This window comes from Monodelphis domestica, chromosome 1, assembly GCF_027887165.1.
Source record: "Monodelphis domestica isolate mMonDom1 chromosome 1, mMonDom1.pri, whole genome shotgun sequence".
Classification (NCBI taxonomy): domain Eukaryota; kingdom Metazoa; phylum Chordata; class Mammalia; order Didelphimorphia; family Didelphidae; genus Monodelphis; species Monodelphis domestica.
In genome coordinates this window covers 75332130-75351637 of record NC_077227.1, presented here as the reverse complement: position 1 = coordinate 75351637, position 19508 = coordinate 75332130, and the positions used below count along the sequence as shown (strand labels likewise).

Genomic DNA, 19508 nt, shown 5'->3' with positions numbered 1-19508 from the left:
AGTCAGACTCTTCATCTCAAGTCTTTTTTTAACCCTTACCTTCCATCTCATGTATCAGTTCCAAGGCAGAAGAATCATAAGTGCTAGGCAATGGGGGTTAAGTGACTTGCCCAGGGTCACACAGCTAGGAAGTATCTGAGGCTGGATTTGAAACCAGGGCCTCCCAGTCTCTGAGCCTGGCTGAGCCACTCACCTACCTGCCCCAGGTCTCAAATCTTAATAAATATTCATAGGGTCAGTCATTTCCTCTTTTGTTCTGCTCTCCAACAAGTAAGCCTTCTCCTGGCTAAGGGAAAGGTCTCTCTCCTTATGTTTTTTTAGAATATTTTTTCCATGGTTACATGATTCATGATCTTCCACCGCCCTTCCCCTCCCAAAGCTGACAAGCAGTTCCACTGGGTTATACATGTATCATTGTTCAAAACCTATTTCCATGTTATTCATATTTGCATCAGAGTGACCTTTAACATCAAAACCCTAATCATATCCCAATCTCACTATGTGATTGATCATATGTTTTTCTTCTGAGTTTCTGCTCCCACAGTTCTTTTTCTGGATGTGGATAGTGTTCTTTCTCAGAAGTTCCTCTGGATTGTCCTTAATCATTGCATTGCTGCTAGTAGCAAAATCCATTACACTGATTGTGACACAGAGTATCAATCTCTGTGTACATTGTTCTCCTGGTTCTGCTCCTTTCACTGTATCACTTCCTAGAGGTTGTTCCAGTTCACATGGAATCCCTCCAGTTCATTATTCCTTTTAGCACAATAGTATTCCATCACCAACATATACCACAATTTGTTTAGCCATTCCCCAATTGAAGGGCATCCCCTCATTTTCCAATTTTTAACACCACAAAGAGCACAGCTATGAATATTCTTGTACAAGTCTTTTTCCTCATTATCTCTGTTACATACTAACAGTAGTATGGCTGGATCAAAGGATCTCATTATGTTCTTGCTTTCATCTCCTCTGTCTTGCTCCAGAAACTTGCCTCATCCATATTTGCTCTGTCTTCTTTGACCTTTATTGATCTGTTGCCTAAAAACACACTCAGGTTTTCCCAACCTTATTTTTTTCCAACCTTCATTTTTATTCTATCGTTCCCTCAAACCAATCTCTTCTTCCTTTCCATGCACAGCTACTACTAGTGAGATCACCTTCTGTACTGGCTACCTCCACCTCCTCACCACCCAGTCACATTCTAGAATCTTATGGTTTGGCTTCTAACAATCCAGCCAGTAATTTTCTCTGTCCCAAGTTGCCCAGGCTCTCTTAATCATCCTTATCTTTTTTTTTTTAACCTTCCTGAAATATTTGATACTATTAAGCTCTCCTTCCTGGTGGTTAATCTCTCTGCCTTTTGCTTCTGGGATACTTCTCTCCCATTTTTTCTCTTGCCTGGTCTCTTCAGATCCCTTCTCAGTCTCTTTTGCTGGATCATCCGCCACCTCTTGCTCCCTAAAACTATGGATATCCCTCAAAACTTGGTTCTGGCCTTCCATTTTTCCTACATTCTTTTCTGTAATGATTTCAGCCACTTTATGGGTGAGGAAACTGAGGATAAGAGGAGTTATATGACTTCTTTCCAGGGTCATACAGCTAGGAAGTATCTGAGGCAAGATATGAATTTGCTCTTCTTGAGTCCAAGTCCAATACTCTTGGAAGCTAGTTGGAGCAAGAGACAAAATGGTGGGCCCGGAGTCAGAGAGACTAGAGTTCAAATCCAGCCTCAGGCATTTACTAGCTGTGTGACCTCAGACAAGTCACTCAACTCAAAGTAAGCCTCAGTTTCCTCTAATAGAATTGTAGCAAGTAAAAATGATGTTGAGATACATTTTCTCTCTCTAGAAAAATATATCATTTTAATAACAGCAAAAACCAGGGACCTGAACATGATGGATTTATTGGTTAAGCGTGAAATTAGGCTCTCTTTCACAATAACCAAAGACCCTGAGAGAGGTCCCACAGAATCTTTTTCTTTTTCAATCCATACTTTCTGTCTCAGAAACAACTCTAAAGACAGAAGAGCAAGGTCTAGGCAAACAGGGTTAAAGGATTTCCCCAGGGTCACACAGCTAGGAAGTGTCTGAGATTTGAACTCAGGACCTCCATCTCTAGACCTGTCTCTCAATCTGCGGAACCACCTAGCTGCCCCCAGTAATGTTCATTGTTATGAAAGGAAAATTGTTCTACTTCCTTTATGTTATTGATCATAAACTAAGTGATCACATATAATCCTTTAGATAAGTAACTACAATTATGGGTTTCAGAAAGAGTTAGACGCAGTTAGTAAACTGTAAAAATGTCAATTATAATAATAGAATGTTAACCATAGTAGTAGAAAGGAGTAACCAAAGTAGTAGAAAGTTTGGTATATTAGAATATCATAGCAACTAAATATTGTAAGATCCCTTCTCAGTCTCTTTTGAGAGATCATACACCTCTTGCCCCCTTAAACTATGGATATCCCTCAAGAAAACTAAGAAAACTAGGGCAAACAGGATTAAGTGACTTACCTAGGGTCACAAAGATGGTGAGTACAGATGTGAACTCAGGAAGATGAGTCTTTCTAATTGCAGGCATGGTACTCTATCCACCGTGTCACCTAGCTGGCCCCTGACACATAGCAAGCACTGTATAAATGCTAGCTACTATTCCTCTTCCTTTCCCTCCTGCTCCATCCAGGATAATTGTCACCTACGTACCACCTCTAGAGAATCATAGTATCTCAGAGTTGATAAAAGAATCTCAGATTCTGTCTTAGTACAATACACACCTAACCAAGAATCTCTTCTATATTTTCTCCTATAAATTGGTCATCAAGCCACCATGTGAACCAACTGTCTCAGTGAAATTCCTCAGCCATTCCCTTAAAAACAAGTCACTTCAGCTGTTCTGTTTTATGACAGGGGACCTGTGGCTTGGCTATGTTTTTAGGAAGTCAGGAGAAACGTTGGATTCTGGTTGCTTTTGCTACAAACCTCTCATGCCAAATTTCAGCAACAAGTTTTGACCCTCTTTTCTTTTTATATTTCCTGTCGGGGTTACAGAAAGTATTCTAAAGCAAAACGCTTAATGGCAAGAAATAGTTAGCTTCAAATAATTTAGGCCCATGTGGCCTGGCAAGACCCAGAAGCATGAATTTCTTCAAAAAATTATAGTTTCTTTAAAGGGATTTCCCTCAATTGGCTAAACAAATATGTGCTATATAACAGTGATGGAATACTATTGTGCTGTAAGAAATGATGAACAGGAGGATTTCAGCAAGCACTACAAAAGTAGTGATACAGAGGGAAATAAGCAGAACCAGGAGAACAGTGTGCCCAGTAAGAGCAATACTGAGGAATGATCAAATGTGACACTTAGCTACTATTGGCAATATAATGATCCAGGACAACTCTGAGGGACTTATGACAGAGGATGCTGTCCTCCAGAGAAAGAACTGTGGGAGTAAGAATGCAGATGAAGGCATAAGATTTTTCACTTGCTTATTTGGGTATATGTTCAGGGGTTTCGTTTTATAAGATTATTCACTTGTAAAAATGAATAATATGGAAATATGTTTTGCGTGATAATATATGTATAACCCAGATTGAATTGCTGCCAGCTCTGGGAGGGGGGAGGAAAGAAGGGAAGGAGGCAATTTGGGTCATATAACCTCAGAAAACTTATGTGGAAATTTGTTATTACATGTAATTGGTTTAAAAAAGATTATTTTTTATTCTTAAAAATTTTAGTTTCTCTAAGTTAGAGTCCATTTGCTTAAAGATATGGATATCAACGTGGAAGAGGAGACTGATGAACTAGAAGTGCAAGGATATGGAGTAGCATAAGCTGTAGCTCAGAATTAGAAGAGAAAATAGGAATTGGGATAGGAAAAGGAATCAAATGTAGCATATATGAAGGCTAATGTACAATAAGTACATTATTGGAATCAGTTTGTAGAGGATTTTGAATTATATTTTTTAACCTTTACCTTCTTACACAGAATTGATTCTAAGGCAGAAGAGTGGTAAGGACTAGGCAACAGGGGTTAAGTGACTTGCCCAGGGTCACACAGCTAGGAAGTGTCTAAATCCAGATTTGAATCCAGGACCTTTCGTCTTCAGCTCTGGCTCTCAATCCACTGATCCACCTAGCTGCCACTGGTTTTGAATTTTTGACTAAGGGGTCTTTTCCTTACTTTGGCAAGTATTAGAGAGCCTGAGAAGGTTACAACAGAATAATGTAATCACAGCAGTGAGTTAAAAAGACATATAAGCATTGATATGAAAGACAGATTGGGAAGCAGAGAAAATGGCAAGTAGGAAGGAGGTCAGCTAAAATAATTAAGTATAGAAGAAAAGTTGCCAAGTTAACTATAGACTAACCTTTGGGGGGAGGAGGGGGGAGGAGTATAAAACAAAATGTTTAAATAAAGCCATATTAGAAAAGAGCAAAAATTTCAGGTTTACATTAACTTGAAATTAATTAGAGACCTAAAGATTGCTGAGAAGCAAAGTATCTAAATTCCTTCAAAACTGCCATGGGAGGGGGGGCAGCTAAGTGGTTCAGTGGATTGAGCACCAGGCCTAGAGATGAGAGGTCTTGGGTTCAAATCTAGTCCCAGATACTTCCTGACTGGGATCCTGAACAAGTCATTTAACCCCATTGCCTAGCCCTTACCATTCTTCTGCCTTGGAACCAGTACACAGTATTGATTCTAAGCCAGAAGGTAAGGGTTAAAAACAACAACAACAACAACAACTGTCCTTGAAATTCTAAAATATCCTAATATGTACTCCAGGATCATATGCAAAATCTTCTGTTTAACATTCGAAGTCCTTCATAACCTGGCCTCACTCCACACCCTTCTAATCTCCTCACACCTTTTACTTCTCTCTCCCCTTCTCCATTCCACATTCAATCCAGTGATATAGGACTCCTTGTTGTCCTTTGAACAAGGCACTCCATCTCTGTGCTCAGGGTTTTTTCACTGGTCATCTCCTCCACCTGGAATGTTCTTCCTTCTCTTCTCTACCTCCTGACTTCCATCAAGTCCCAGCTAAAATCCCATCTCTTCTAGGAAACTCTTCCCAACCCCTCTTAATTCTAGTGCCTTCCTTCTCTTTGTCATTTCCTACTTATCCTTTCTAGAACTATTTGCATATATTTGTTTGCTTGTTATATTAGTTTGGGAGCTCCTTGAAGGCAAGGGAGTGTCTTTTTCTCCTTTCTTATATCTATAATACTTAACACAATGCCTGACACATAGTAAGCTTATAATAAAAGTTTATTGACTAACTGATTAAGGAAGAGAATGATTATTTTTTTCCTCATCCATAATTTTGTTTGATTAGTTGTCTCAGTCATGTTCAACTCTTTGTGACTCCATTGGAGATTTTCTTGGTAAACTGGACACTGCACTGGTTTTGCCATTTCCTCTCCCAGCTCATTTTACAAATGAGGAAACTGAGACAAACAAGGTTTTAAGTGACTTGCCCAGGATCACCTAGTCAGGAAGTGTCTAAAGTCAGATTTGAACTCAGGAGGATGAGTCTTCCTGATTCCAGTCCCAGAACACTATCCCCTGTGCTACGTAGCTGCCTCCTCTATAAAATAGGAACAAAACAATATCTTGGGCTACTTCCCTTACAAAGTCCTTGTGAAAAAGCCTTTTGCAACCCATGAAGTGCTTTATAACTGAAAGTAATTCTTATTCAATGGATCAAATTCCTACTTATTCAGCTGGGAATACCTTGGCACAAAAAGCGTTAAGAGCCCATGGCAAAGTAATAAATGGATACTATTAACTTCATTTTCTTACTTCATTCTCTCATTCAATGGACAAAGATTAAGTAGTTTCTTCTTACATCTACACTGGGGATACAAAACCAAAACTGAACCAGTCCCTACCTTCAAGCTTACTTTCCATCTAGTCAGGTTGTTGACGAATAAATACAAACAGGAAGTCACAAAAGCTTTTAATAAGTGTTTGCTATGTGCTAGTCTCTAAGTGCAGTAGATTAAAAAAAAAAGTATAAATGACAATTCCTGCCCTCAAGGAGCTCCCAATCAAAAAACTCTATATACCGCTGAGGTTACTTAAAAGTAATCTCAGAGGGAAGGCACTGGTGTGGGTGAACCAGGAAAGGCTTCAGACACAAAATGGGGTCTCAGTTGAAGTCTAGAAGTCAGAAGAACCAATATGTGGAAATGTGGGAATGGAGGAGAGAAGACAAAGAGCATCTGTTGGCAAACTGCATTTAAGCAATAAGCTTATGGATAGCTATAATTATTAGACCCCAGCACTTAGCACAATGCCTGGCACATTGTAGGTATTTAATAAATGTTTTTTGACTATTATTTTTTTGCAATCCTTCCCTTCTGTCTTAGAATCCATGCTTCCATTCCAAGGCTGAAGGGCACTAAGGGCTAGGCAATTGAGGTTAAGTGACTTGCCCAGAGTCACAAAGCTAGAGGAAGTCTTAGGTCATATTTGAACCCAAGACCTCCTATCTCCAGGTCTGTTTCCCTATTCAATAAGCCACCTACCTGTCCCTGTTTATTGACAGTAGTCCAGAATCTGCTCTTTTTGCCAGGTCATTTTCCACTAACAAACCAACCAATCAGTAATTATTTATTAATGCCCTCCTATATATACCATGAGTACAAAGACAAAAACAAAATTGCCTTTGCCCTCAGGGAGCTCATTCTATCAGAAAACACTCACGTACACATAAGTAGATACAAAATAGATGCAAAGTTAAAGGTGATTTGGGGGGGGGGGGGTACACAAAAACATCCTGGAGACCAGGAAGAGCCTCATATAGAAAGTGCTGCTTGAGATGAGCTTTGAAGGAGCTTAGCATTCTAACAAGTGGAGGGGAAGAAGGAGAGAGGCATCAGAGGCCTCTGCAAAATGAAGTCTCCATTAATTCTTTCTGGAACTAAGGGAGTTTTCCCTATCTTTCCAGGTTTACAGTTCTTTGGTGGAAGGTAGGCCCTGACTAGATAATTGCTAGGAAATGTGATCCCTAAGTTGGAGGTAAATAGTTATCAGCCTATTACTTCCCAATAGGTGGGAGATTCTTCTTACCCCCATTATAATCCTTTCCCATTATTCTCTCTGGAATTCTCTGGCTTCCTTATTATTAACCCCACTCTTCCTTATGAAAATCATAACATTTCTCTTTACACCTCTATGACCTTTGGTAAATCACTAGGTCTCTTGGATATTAGTAAAATCATGGGGTCAAATTAGGACATCTAAAATCCCCCTTCCAGATCAAGATCCTTTCACCTTCTCTTGGCCCAACACACTACTGTAGACTGTTCTCAGTTCTTATCTTTCTTGGACTTCTCAGTTGCTTGGGACACTATTGACCAGCTCCATCTTTAAATTTTGTCTTCTCTTGGTTTCTACGGTAGAACTGTTGGGTCTCTTCTTTCAGGCCATTCTAATTCTCTTCCATTCTCTAGAGGTTCAACCCTCAGGCATCTGCTTCCTTCCTTTCCTATATCCAGATCCTGGTGGTTTCAATTTCCTTCTGAGTATGGCTCAAACCTAAATCTAGACTCCAGGCCATTCCTTTCACTTCCTACCCAGAGCTTTCTCCAATGAACTCCCTCTGGGGCAATTCTTACTCCAAGCTCCCTCAGCATTCCTCTAAAATTCATACTATATGTTACTGGAGCCATTTGCAATTGATTTCTCTCTTTGTTTTAGAAACAGTGCTGCATTGTCTCTGGTTTAGGTTTTTCAGGAGTTAGGTACCATCTGTACCTGGCACATGATGGGAATTTTCTGGAAGGTAAAAAGTTATTTCCTTTACCCTTCCTTCTCTGCAGCAGGGAAGAATCTATGCTATTCATAGAAGAATCAGACACACACTTTTTTATGACCTCAGACTCACAATCTAACTCTTAGTAAGGCTCTCTTCATTTATTTAACATCCAACTATTAAGTAATACCCATCACCAAGAGGCCAGCTGGGTGGCTCAGTGGATTGAGAACCAGGAAGGTCCTGGGTGCAAATCTGGCCTCAGACACTTCCTGGCTGTGTGACCCTGGGCAAGTCACTTGATCTCCATTGCCTAGTCCTTCCCACTCTTCTGCCTTAGAAGCAATACCCAGTATTGATTCTAAGATGGAAGGTAAAGGTTAAAAAAAAAAAAGAATGAGTACTAAATATCAGTTTCAAGGCAATAAGGACTAGATAATGGGGTTTAAGTGACTTGCCCAGGGTCCCACAGCTAGGAAGTATTCAGGTCATATTTGAACTCAGGACCTCCCATCTCTAGCCTGGCTCTCAATCCAGTGATTTACCTAGCTGCTCCTCTTAGCTGACTTTCTTAGTAATCTACCTAACCTATGAACTCCCTTGAACTCAAATCTGAAGACAGGTTACCAGCATTAAAGACAGAAGGCAAGAGCTTTTATAAAAAACAAACAAACAACAAAACCACCAGCTAAGTTATATGTTAGAGGCTAGAGGAAAAAAGCACAAGAATGGCTCTTATCTCAAAGATTTTTTATAGTCCAATGTACCTACTAAGTGCAAAGGATATAGGGTCAAAAGATAGTCCCAGCCCTCAAGGATCAACAAAATTTCAAAAGCAAGTTTGGTGCAGGATAACTAGGAAAGCATTAACAGAGGAAAGGCACTGGAATTAGGAGGGGTTAGAGATTTTTTTTTTAATTGAAGGTTGGATTTTAGTTGTGATTTAAAAGAAGCCAGAGAGGACATCAATATGACTGGAAGAGATACAGAGTGTTCCAGGCAAGAACACCAGTCTTAGAAAATGCCTGCAGGAGAAATGGGGGACAGTGTCACTGAAGTGAAGAGTATATATTGGGGAGTAAGGTGTAAGACGACTGGAAAAGTAAGGGAGAGCTAGGTTACGTAGGGCTTTGAATGCCAGAGTATTCCAGAGTACTTGCTCCTGGAAGCAATAGGAAGCCAACAAAGTTTATTGAGCAGGAGGTGTGGCATGGTCAGACTTGTACTTTAGAAAAATCCCTTTGGTAGCTGGAAGATGGATTGGAGTAGTCCTGAAGCAGGCAGAACCCCTAGAAGTCTATTAGGGTAATCAATGTAAGGGCCTGCCCCAGAAGGGTGGAAGTGCTAAGAAGAGAGAAAGGGGCATATTCAGGAGATACTGAAGTAGTGAAGTTGAGGACTTGGCACAGATTGGATATGGGAGATGAGAGATAGTGAGAAAAGTCCAAAGATAACTCCTAGATTGGGAGCTTGAGGTACTGGAAGGATGGCACTGTTCCTCTACTTTAATAGGCAAGGTAGAAAGGGCAGGAAGCCTGATGGGAAAGATAGAGTTCTGTTTTGGATATATTGAGTTTAAGATGTCTACTGGACATCCAATTCTGAGATGTCTGAAGGCACTTGGAGATGCGGGTTTGGAGATAAACAAAGTAGTATAAATGGAGTGTCAACATAGAATCTAGAAACCCCAAACTTGTGGCCTAGTGGGATCTGGAAACCCCAGCTTTTGACCTTGTCACATGAGAGTTCCTCCCTGAGGGAAAGTCCTACTTCACTGCCTCTTCAACTAACAATACTTTAAGATGTTAAATATCTCTTTTGCCCCAATGATCTCTTCCCCCTAAGGTATAAGTCCTCTACCAAGGTGGCCCAGTCCTTGGCTGGATCTTTCCCTTTTTGTGTCCATTGTAAAACATCAGCCTCTCAGCTATTCCAGTCTGAAACTCCTCATTTTTCTTTATTACCATAGTAAAGTCAATCAACTGTCCCTCTCATCCTTAGCCCCCATGTTTCACCTACAAAGGTATTTAAACTCCCCAACTTTAATGGCTCCTTGGAGTCATCATCTAGCGTGGTGGTGCTCCCAGGGATAACATCCCCAGAGTCCAGAGTTTATACCCAGAAAAAGTTGTGGCCCCAGACTCTGAGTAAAGAATTAAATACTGGACTTATCCCTATTCTGATTAAAGACTTGGTTTTTCTGACTATTTGATAATTCTGTGTTATTTACAAGTTAACAGGAGAAAAGAGGGTACCAGGAGAGAACCCTGAAGGACTCCAAGATTAGAGAGAATGTCCAGGGGAAGGATCCAGTAAGTAGGAGAATGGTATTCTAAAAACCTAAAGAAAAGAGTATCAAGCACAAGAGGGTGATCAACGTTGTTGGAGGCTGTAGAGGTCAAGGAGAATGATGATTAGAAAAGACCACTGGATTTGACAAGCCGGAGATCATTAGTAACTTAGGAGAGATCAGTTTAGATGGAATAATAAGGTACGAAATCAGAAAGTGGAGACACCTATCATGGATGGCCTTTTCAAAGAGTAGCTACAAAAAGCAGAAGAGATATAGGCTGATGGGATCAAGTGAAGGTTTTCCAGGATGGGGGAGTCATGAGTGTGCTTGTTGGCAGAGGGATTGAGAAGGGAGGTATAACAGGATTTCCTATAGGCAGTGAAAACCCAGCTGAGGTTACATACATTTGTAGTGGACCCAGTGTGAAGAATTGAGATTTTCTCCAGCTAAGTTTAGCAACAAAGGTGCAGGAATTGAGGCAAGCCTGGGGCTTGGCTTGGAGTAATCAGAGAGGTGTTTGGGGACTGGACAAAATGACTTTTGAGGTCTCATCCATTTCTAAATGTACAAATCATTCTGATAATGGTGGACTGGTGAGAAGAATGAAATTAATCCAGGGAATAAGCCAATGGGGATCCAACTAGGGTGGTAGCAACAGGAATAAAGAGGATCTATGGGGCTTTCTGGAGAAATTATGAAAGTTGAACCTGAAATAATGATGAAAGAATCAGGGATGTTGAGTCTAGAGCCAATGTTTCAAAATCAAGGGATTCAAATAAGATGTTATTGTTGAACAAATTGGCAAGTTGTGTTGTGGGGAAAGGAGGGAGAAGATTGAGAGTCTGATTTTAGACATTGAATATTAATTAGTAGCAAGATATCCAAATTGGAATGTTTGAGAGTAGTCAACATAGTAGAATGAATAGGTAGTGACTGACTGGCCAATGGAAACTCATTCTTCATTGTCAACCCACAGAAAAGAATCTGGAGTATGTTAAGGGAGCTGCTTTGCTTCCCAGGTCAGAGAAACTCTAGAGGGGATTCTGTTTCTGATAGGAGGAGAGAAGCCTTTTTGATTGGATGCTAAGAGAGCACTGAGAATGTATTCAAAGGGAATTCACCCATTTGGGCATTTTTTTCTTTCCTCAAGAACAGTGTTCAGTTGAGAAATGCCACTAAGCCTCCAAATGGAGAAAGGAGCCTCAGGCCTTTTCTACACCAGCTCCCCCATCACTGTACCCAAAAGCATGAGGAAATGATCAGGACCTTGTAAGGTCTGAAAGGGCAGAATTAGCAAGTCCAGAAGTCCAGGAGCTGGAGTCCACACCAGGATTTGCCAGAGGCAGAGCATGGAGGAGGAGGAGGAGGAGGAATATTTGTACTTCTGTTCTTGATCTATATTCTCAGCAATTATCCCTTTGTAAAAGCTAATTGATGTTAATTGGTTAAGTGAAACTGGGGCACAATCATCAGGAGTGAAATAGGGAAGAACAGACCAAAGGTTTAAGCTGCTGGCTCCCAGGTTCTCCTTGAACCCAGGGAGGGGAAATATATGGCCATGCTCTGGGGACCTGACTCCTCAGAGCAAGTAAGAGGTGGATGAAATGCTTCAGAATCTTAATGATGACTAAATAATATATACCTGACATACATACATACATACAGTGTATACAGGTACTTTTATCCCCATTTAAAACATGAGAAAACTGAGGCTCAGAAAGGTCAAATATGCCTATAGTCACATAGCTAGTAAGTGCCAAATACAGGTTGGAAATGAGATTTTTTTTGGCTCACTGAATCAGAAAACTAGAAATCAAAAATCTCAGAAATTGGAAGATATCTCTCAGTGGCCATGCCTTGCACCTTATCCTTTCTGTGTGTCTTGGACTTTACGCTATGTCTGTGCCAAATTGCCAGTCAGGAGTGAAGAATGTGCTTTGGAAGAACACAAAGGGAAATGGTGTTTTTAAGATTAGAATCTTACTTAGAAAGTCACTGTCTATAAAGCATAAGCAGGTTTCCCAGAGGCACAAAAGCTTCAGGCTCCCATAGTAACTCTTTTCTTCCTCCCCTCCTCCCACCTGCCATCTCTCTTCCTTTATCCTTTTTTTCCATTCCCTCCCTTAAAAAGAAAAGAAAACATGGGGGCAGCTAGGTAGCTCAGTAGATTGAGAGCCAGGTCCAGAGATGGGAAGTCCTGGGTTCAAATTTGACCTCAGACACTTCCTAGCTGTGTGACCCTGGGCAAGTCACTTAACCCCCATTGCCTAGCCCTTACCACTCTTTGGTCTTAGAACCAATACACAGTATTGATTCTAAGATGGAAAGTAAGGGTTAAAAAACAAACAAACAAACAAAAACCCTTACTTTCATCTTAGAATCAGTACTGTGTATGGGTTCCAAGGTAGAAGAGTGCTAAGGGCTAGGTAATGGGGATTAAGTGACTTGGCTGTGATGTGTCTGTCTTGAGGTCACATTTGAACCCAGGACCTTCCAAATCCAGGCCTGGCTCGCTATCCACTGAGCCACTAAACTGCCCCTTTTCCCTTCCTTTTTTCTTCAATCACTCCTCTTTCTTCCCCCATTCCCAATTTTGCATATTTTCCACTCGTTAGCCTCATTTCAACTTCTTCCCCTCCATTTATCTGTCTCCCCAGTAAATGGCTCATTTTGACCTTTATTTCCTCCCTTCTCCTTTCCCCTTTCTCTATTTATACTAGTTACCCCCCCCCTCCACCCTAGACTTCCCATAAAGAAAATCCTCCCCTCCTGTTTGGAACTCTAACATGTCTGAAATCAGTGAGACTGGGCCAATGAGCTCTAGAAACTGCTTCTAGTGCAAAGATTGTGTGTGAGACTACTGAATTCTAAAGACATTTGCCCAATAACTACCATACTTTCCCATACTAGGGCTTTGCTTGTCCTCCTTTAAAGACTTCCAGACCATCCCTTGACCTTGGGGTGACTGAAGACTGCTGGTTCATCAATACAAAGAAAAACCCCTTCTTTTTCCAGCTCACAGGGACAGCATCAAAAAGTCAATTTCCTTCAGGAAAGGGCTGTTTATTTCACCCATACTACTTCTTTCCTAGAAACCCAGCACCATCACTATTGCCCCTTAAGACAGCTGAGTGCAGCTAAAATTTTGAAGCAAAGCCAGAGAAATTGGAATAGAATAAGACCAGCGAGGCCCTGAGGAAATCAAAGTGGGACAGGGAGATTTTGATGAGCAAAAGCCTGCAAGGAAAGGTCTTGATTTCTGAGCTTGGGTGGAGCACCTGGGCGAATTTCAGTTCCTAGTGATGTGTGGGAGAGAGATATTATTTTGGGCAGGGCTCCTGCCCTGCAAATCCCAGCAGCCAACTCCCCCAACTGGTACCATGTACAAAAAAGGCTCAGTACTCACAGAGTTCATGGATTCCAGGAGAGTCACTGAATTCCAGGGCATAAAGATGTCTTCCCTTGACGCTGCGCCCGATGCTGTAAACCCTAGTGATGTGGGGGCACTCATTGTGTACCTTGTACAAGGTCCTCATGAGACCATCATAGCGATGATGATGGAATGTCACAGAAGCCACCCCACCTAACAGCAAGAGAAGCCTGCAAAGGACTGAGGGCACTTCTGACATCTTCCTGGCCCTCTTTTTTCAGAGAGGGCCCCTTCTTCTCTAGCCCTGACTTCTCTTCCTGTCAGAATCCAGGGACACCCAAGGGAGTTTGGTCCAGCTTCTGGGAAAAGCCTGAGCCCTACTGAAGCTAGAAGGGGAGTTCAGGCCCGCCTTTTAATCCCTCCCCCACTCCAGGTTTGGAATGACTGATAGCTGGGAGTGACCCAACAATATCTCCTCCCCCTCCAGATCCCCGGGAAATGTTTTAGAGACATTTCCCCAGACTTGGATGGTTTCACTGATTCTGGTTCATTGATTAACTACCGTGTAAACAGGCTTTTGGAGTTGCTCCTAACCCTTTGACTCCTGGAAAGTTGGGGGGTAGGTGGGTGGGAATTTGCCCTGTATTCTACAGCTCCAGTGAATTATGTTAAAATAGCTCAGGAAAAGGGCTTTAAAAAATTATCCATTGGGGGAGGAGTGGGAGATGAGGGATGGGCCAGGCTTGGGATTGCTTTGGTGTGGGGAACTCCCAGTGTGGGGAATTCTTTTATGGATGTAGAAAGGACAGAACATCAGAAAATTTCCTACGTCGTGGACTTAAGTCTGGAAGGGAACTTAGAGATCTTAGGGATCACTGAATTTGAGAGACTTGGAAGGGACATCAGGAGCCTTCTAATGCAACCTGTACACAAGGACTCCTTGCTCTAATACACCCAACAAACAGTCATCTAACCTGAAGACCTCCTAAGAAGGGGAACCCACCATGAGGCAGCAGACTCCTACACTTTGGGACAGCTTTCATTGGTTAGAGGTTTTTCCTGACTGGATTCCCTGTAGCTTCCACCATCTCTGTTCCTTACTCTGGACTCTAGGACCAATCAGCACAAATCTAATCCTTCCTCCTTAGGACAACCCTTCACATACTTCAACACTGCTTTCTTGGTCCCTCCTGAGTGTTTTCTCCAGGCTAAGCATGATTCCTTCCTTCAGCTAGCTGGTTCAGCTTGATTATCTGGCAACTGGTTCTATATCCTTATTTTGTATTTGAAGAGATAGCCCCAGAGAAGTTAAGTGACTTGTTCAAGGTCTTAGAAATAATTTGGTGCCAGAGCTGGGATCCCAGCCCAATTTTTCTGATTCCATATCTTGTATATGGTTACATGGGATGAAGGAGGAGTGGGGGGGGGGGGATGGAAGGGAAAGAGAAAGGGGATAAGATGGAAGGAAGGAAGGAAGGAAGGAAGGAAGGAAGGAAGGAAGGAAGGAAGGAAGGAAGGGATGGAGAGAGGGAGGGAGGGAGGGAGGGAGGGAGGGAAGGAAGGAGGAAGGAAGGAAGGAAGGAAGGAAAGAAGGAAGGGAGGGAGGGAGGGAAGAAGGAAGGAAGGAAGGAAGGAAGGAAGGAAGGAAGGAAGGAAGGAAGGAAGGGAAGAAGGAAGGAAGGAAGGGAGGGAGGGAGGGAAGGAGGGAGGGAGGAAGTGAGGAAGAGAGGGAGGGAGGGAAGGAGGGAGGGAGGGAGGGAGAGAGGAAGGGAGGAAGGAAGGAAAGAAGGATGAAAGGATGGATGGAAGGAAAGAAGGAAGGATGGAGGGAAGGAAGGAGATGAAGAAAAAAATATTTTTAAGCCCCTATCTTGTGCTAAATCACTTTCAAATATTATCTCATCTGATCCCTTCAACAGCCTCTGGAAATAGGTGCTATTATTATCCCCATTTTATTGTTGAAGAAGCTGAGACAGCCAGAGGTTAAATGAGTAGCCCAGTGTTATACAGCTAGTAAGTTTCTGAAGCCCAATTTGAAGTCAGGTATTCTTTGCCCACTGTAGCACATAGGTACCCAGGTCATTATGATTATGAGATTAATCCTCCATCCACTATGCTGCTTCTCTACTCTGACTTCCCAATATATTGTAAATGAAATAACATGTAAAATACCTCAAAGCACTATATACATGTAGTAAATAATAATAGTAGTAGTAGGTAGTAGGAGGAGAAAATTAGTAGAAGTAGTAGTAGTAATTGTAGTAGTAGATAGTAGTAGTGGTAGAAATGGTAGTGAATAGCCCACTGCTTTGAAGAATCACATGCAAATTGCTTCTGGATTAACCTAACATCCACCACTAAATGCTTTTTCATAGGAAAGAAGCAAAGAATGAATGGATGGATGAAAGAAAGAATGAATGAGTCAACTAATTAACATTTATTAAATGTCTGTGTTTCACACAGAAGAAAAACAACTACTTGATCACATGGGTTGATGGGGATATGATTGGGGATGTAGAGTCTAAACAATCACTGGGGTGCAATTATAAATAATAAGGAAATAGGCCTTGATCAATGACACAAGTAAAATCCATTGGCTGGGGGGAGAGGGGAGGTGAGAAGGAGAGGGAAAGAACATGAATCATGGAACCATGGAAAAATATTCTAAATTAATTAATGAAATAAAATTTTTCAATTTAAAAATGTGTTTCAGGTACTAGGCTAGACATTAGGGACACAAACACAAGTGACGTTGCATTCCAATAGGACAATATCCTGAAAGCTTAACTGACCAGTGGATTAACTGGACATGATCCTGGAAGAGGGAGATGGTCTCTGAAGATCATTCTGGAGTCCTGAGGTCACTATTCTTGGTGAGAAGCAGCAATAAGGCAAAGCAAGGCATAAACTGAAGGAACAAGCACTGGCTCTGGAATTATAGAACCTAGGTTCAAACCCTGCCCTTAATACTGTGTGACTTGGGGTAAATCATTTCTTTTTAGGGCCTCAGTGATCTCTAAGTTATTTGAATGCTTGATTTTGTTAGATGCCTCAAAGTTGTGAAGTATCTTGTGGGGCCATCTATACTTAATGTCAGACAATTTAATAAGTGTGACAATTTTATTAATGAAGTTTCTGTTGCCATTTCACTCACTCACTCCTTGCATGCAGCTCTCCTCCCTCATGTCTTCTTGTTGGTTGATGGAGCCATGAATTCTCTAGAATTCTCTAGAGCTCCAGTTCCTTGTTTTCCCCTTCTGGTCACCATCCTCTATGAGTGGTAGAGACACCAAATGTCAACTTTACTACCATTTTTTAAATTTGTGTTCTTTTTACCAACCTCCAGGGAATATGAACAATCAAGTGAGATCTGGTTGATTCCCATCATTGTCATTGTCTCCTCTTTCATGTTTGTAGACTGAGGAAAATGACCCTGGATTTGAAGGTTCCAATGATGTCTCTGATCTCCCTTGGGCAATCCACTTTTCTCTGAGCCTTATTTCCTTATCTGCAAAATGAAGAGCTTGGACTAGATGACTTCTCAAGTTCTTTTATGTCTTTGATTTACCAGAAAACCTCAGATCTAATTTTAGAGCTGGACAGGATCTTTTGAGACCACCTGGTCTAGCCCTTTTCAAATATACTAAGGAGGTAACTTGGGCAGGTAGGTGGCACTGGGTTTGGATTCAAGAAGACAGAAACTGAAAGTGATTTGCAAAGGGAATATAGCAAGAACAATATTCTTTGGTTAGCCTTATGGAAATCAGCAAACATTTATTAAGCTCCCATTCAGATGGAAATGAGAACATACAAAAGATTGCACATATAAAGTGTATACATATAAATTGATGGTAATCTCAGGGAGAAGGCACTGGCAGTGTGTGTAAGGAGGGGAGGAACCCCCAAAAAAGGCCTCCTGCAGAAGATTTTGTTAGAATTGTGAGGACACCCAGAGGATTCTGCCTCACAGAGTCTTAGGCGTGAAAAGCCCTTAATAAATAAATGTTTGTTGATTCAAACTGAATTGTCTATACAGAAAAAATAGCAACCATTATCTAAAGAGCCCTGTCTGGCTCTGGGGAGCAGCACTCATGGAACTGGCCTTTTTTCTATCTCTATTCCCCAGAGGAGGTGATTACAAAGAGGACAGAGGGCAGACAGTTCCCATTTTCCAGTCAGCACTCAAGTGGCCTGATTCAGCTATGGGGTGGATCTCTTTGACTCTTCCAGCTCCTAGGATGTGGTTTGTAATCCACTCCTTAGTTTCTTCCCTTCCAATTTCCCCTTCCTGCCAAGTTGAAGGACTATTTGGACATTATTCTTGGGAGGGAGAATTTGTTTTTCACCACACCCTTAAAGACCCCTTCCTCTGGGCAGGTCCCCATTCCACAGAGATTAGAATGAGAATCCTTACCCCAGGACTCCATTCATGGAAATAGTTCTGGGAGATTACTGAGCAGTTATCTCTGCCTTGTACTGCCCCATACAAAGATAATGGAAATCCTTTCTTTGTCTATCCAAGACTTCCAGCAAAACTATATTCTGTGTTAGGGAGAGGGTGGGGAGTAGAAAAGAGCTAAAAGAAGGAGAGAGTAGCTCTGTGGATTCAGAACCTGACCTAGAGATGGGAGGTACTAGATTCAAATCTGACCTCAGACACTTCCCAGCTGTGTGACCCTGGGCAAGTCACTTGACCCCCACTGCCTAGCTACTCTTCTGCCCTAGCCCTTACTACCAAGGCATAGTATAGATTCTGTCAACATGGAATCTAGAAACCTCAGGTTTGACCCTGTTCCTGTGAGAATCCATGAATCTCAGGGCTTAACGATCCACTTCAGAGGGGGACTAAGCCCAAGCCAAGTGACTTTTCTAGAGACCTCTCCCAGTATATCACACCTTCCTTTGGAGGATCCCAACTTGGGACCTTCAGCTTTTGAGACTGACAAGCTGCCTACTGTGCCAAAAAGTCACTCAGTTATTGCTTCAGCTTAGTCCCCATCTGAAGTGGATTGTTAAGCCTGAGATTCTGCTCATGGTGGATTCTCACAGGAACGGGGTCAAACCTAAGGCTTTAAACCTTTAAGCTAAGTAAACTGGGGATCACTAAATCTTTCTAGGCTACAAGTTTGGAGGCTTCTAGATTCCACATTGACAATTCTAAGACAGAAGATAATGGTTAAAAAAAAATCAACTGAGTTCCAATCTGGTCTCAGACACTTCCTAGCTGTGTGACCTTGGGCAAGTCACTTAACCCCCATTTCCTAGACCTTCCCACTCTTCTGCCTTGGAACCAATATTGATTCTAAGGCAGAAGGGTTTTAAAAAACCCCAAAGAGTTCTGGTATTATTCCTGAACCTGAGCCAGGAGTGGGAATGTCCATCATGGGAATAGAGACCTTCATGCTAGAACCCACTTGTCTGCTTGTAGAAGGGATTCTTCTCCAGTAAAGTGCTGGGTTAGAGAGGTACTAAGAGTTTGTTCAAAAGAAGGGATATTGACGTGTACGTATTTAGCATCGTTTAGGCTCTGTAATCTTCAATCCTCCCACATCTGGACAAATAGAGTATTCAGAAACTTCCCTGCCAACCAGCCATGAAATTACTTATGGTGTCACTGAGAGGAACATACATCCCATTTGCCTCATCTTGAGCACACATTTCTCCTTTCTCTCCCATCCCCACCTGGTCTCCCAAAGCCCAGAATTCCATAACCCTGGCCTGAACTTAGTAAAGTCAATGAATTATTGATCAGATAAAGGAAGTCAAGAATGCTCAGAGAGGGATGTATGCATCCCCTTGAGGAATAAAATATCAGATTCCCTACCGGGATAGATTATTGGGCACCAGGTGATAACGGAGGAGGAGGAGACAGTGCCTCTGAAAGGGTCATTTCTAAAGGCAAGTTTCGGGGAGATACTAAAGGTCATTAACCACATATTGAGTCTCCTCAGGCTAGTCCTCTCTTAGCAGAATTCTTTCTGGCTCTGGTTCAGGCATAACACCAGCACTGTTTTGTTTTAGTTTGTTTTTTAACCCTTCTGAGACAAGTCACTTAATCCCATTTACTTAATCCCCTTAC

At 41.8% G+C, this 19508-nt stretch overlaps 1 protein-coding gene across 1 annotated transcript in view; it reads right to left on the bottom strand.

The window, feature by feature from the left end:
* Window positions 1-13837, bottom strand: part of CPN1 (carboxypeptidase N subunit 1) — a 49612-nt gene extending 35775 nt beyond the window's left edge. The window contains exon 1 of the mRNA XM_001372867.5: window positions 13466-13837. Coding sequence (XP_001372904.1) covers window positions 13466-13688 — 223 coding nt within the window. The 5' untranslated portion in view covers window positions 13689-13837. The remainder of the gene's footprint in view (window positions 1-13465) is intronic.
* Window positions 13838-19508: the final 5671 nt, after the last annotated feature.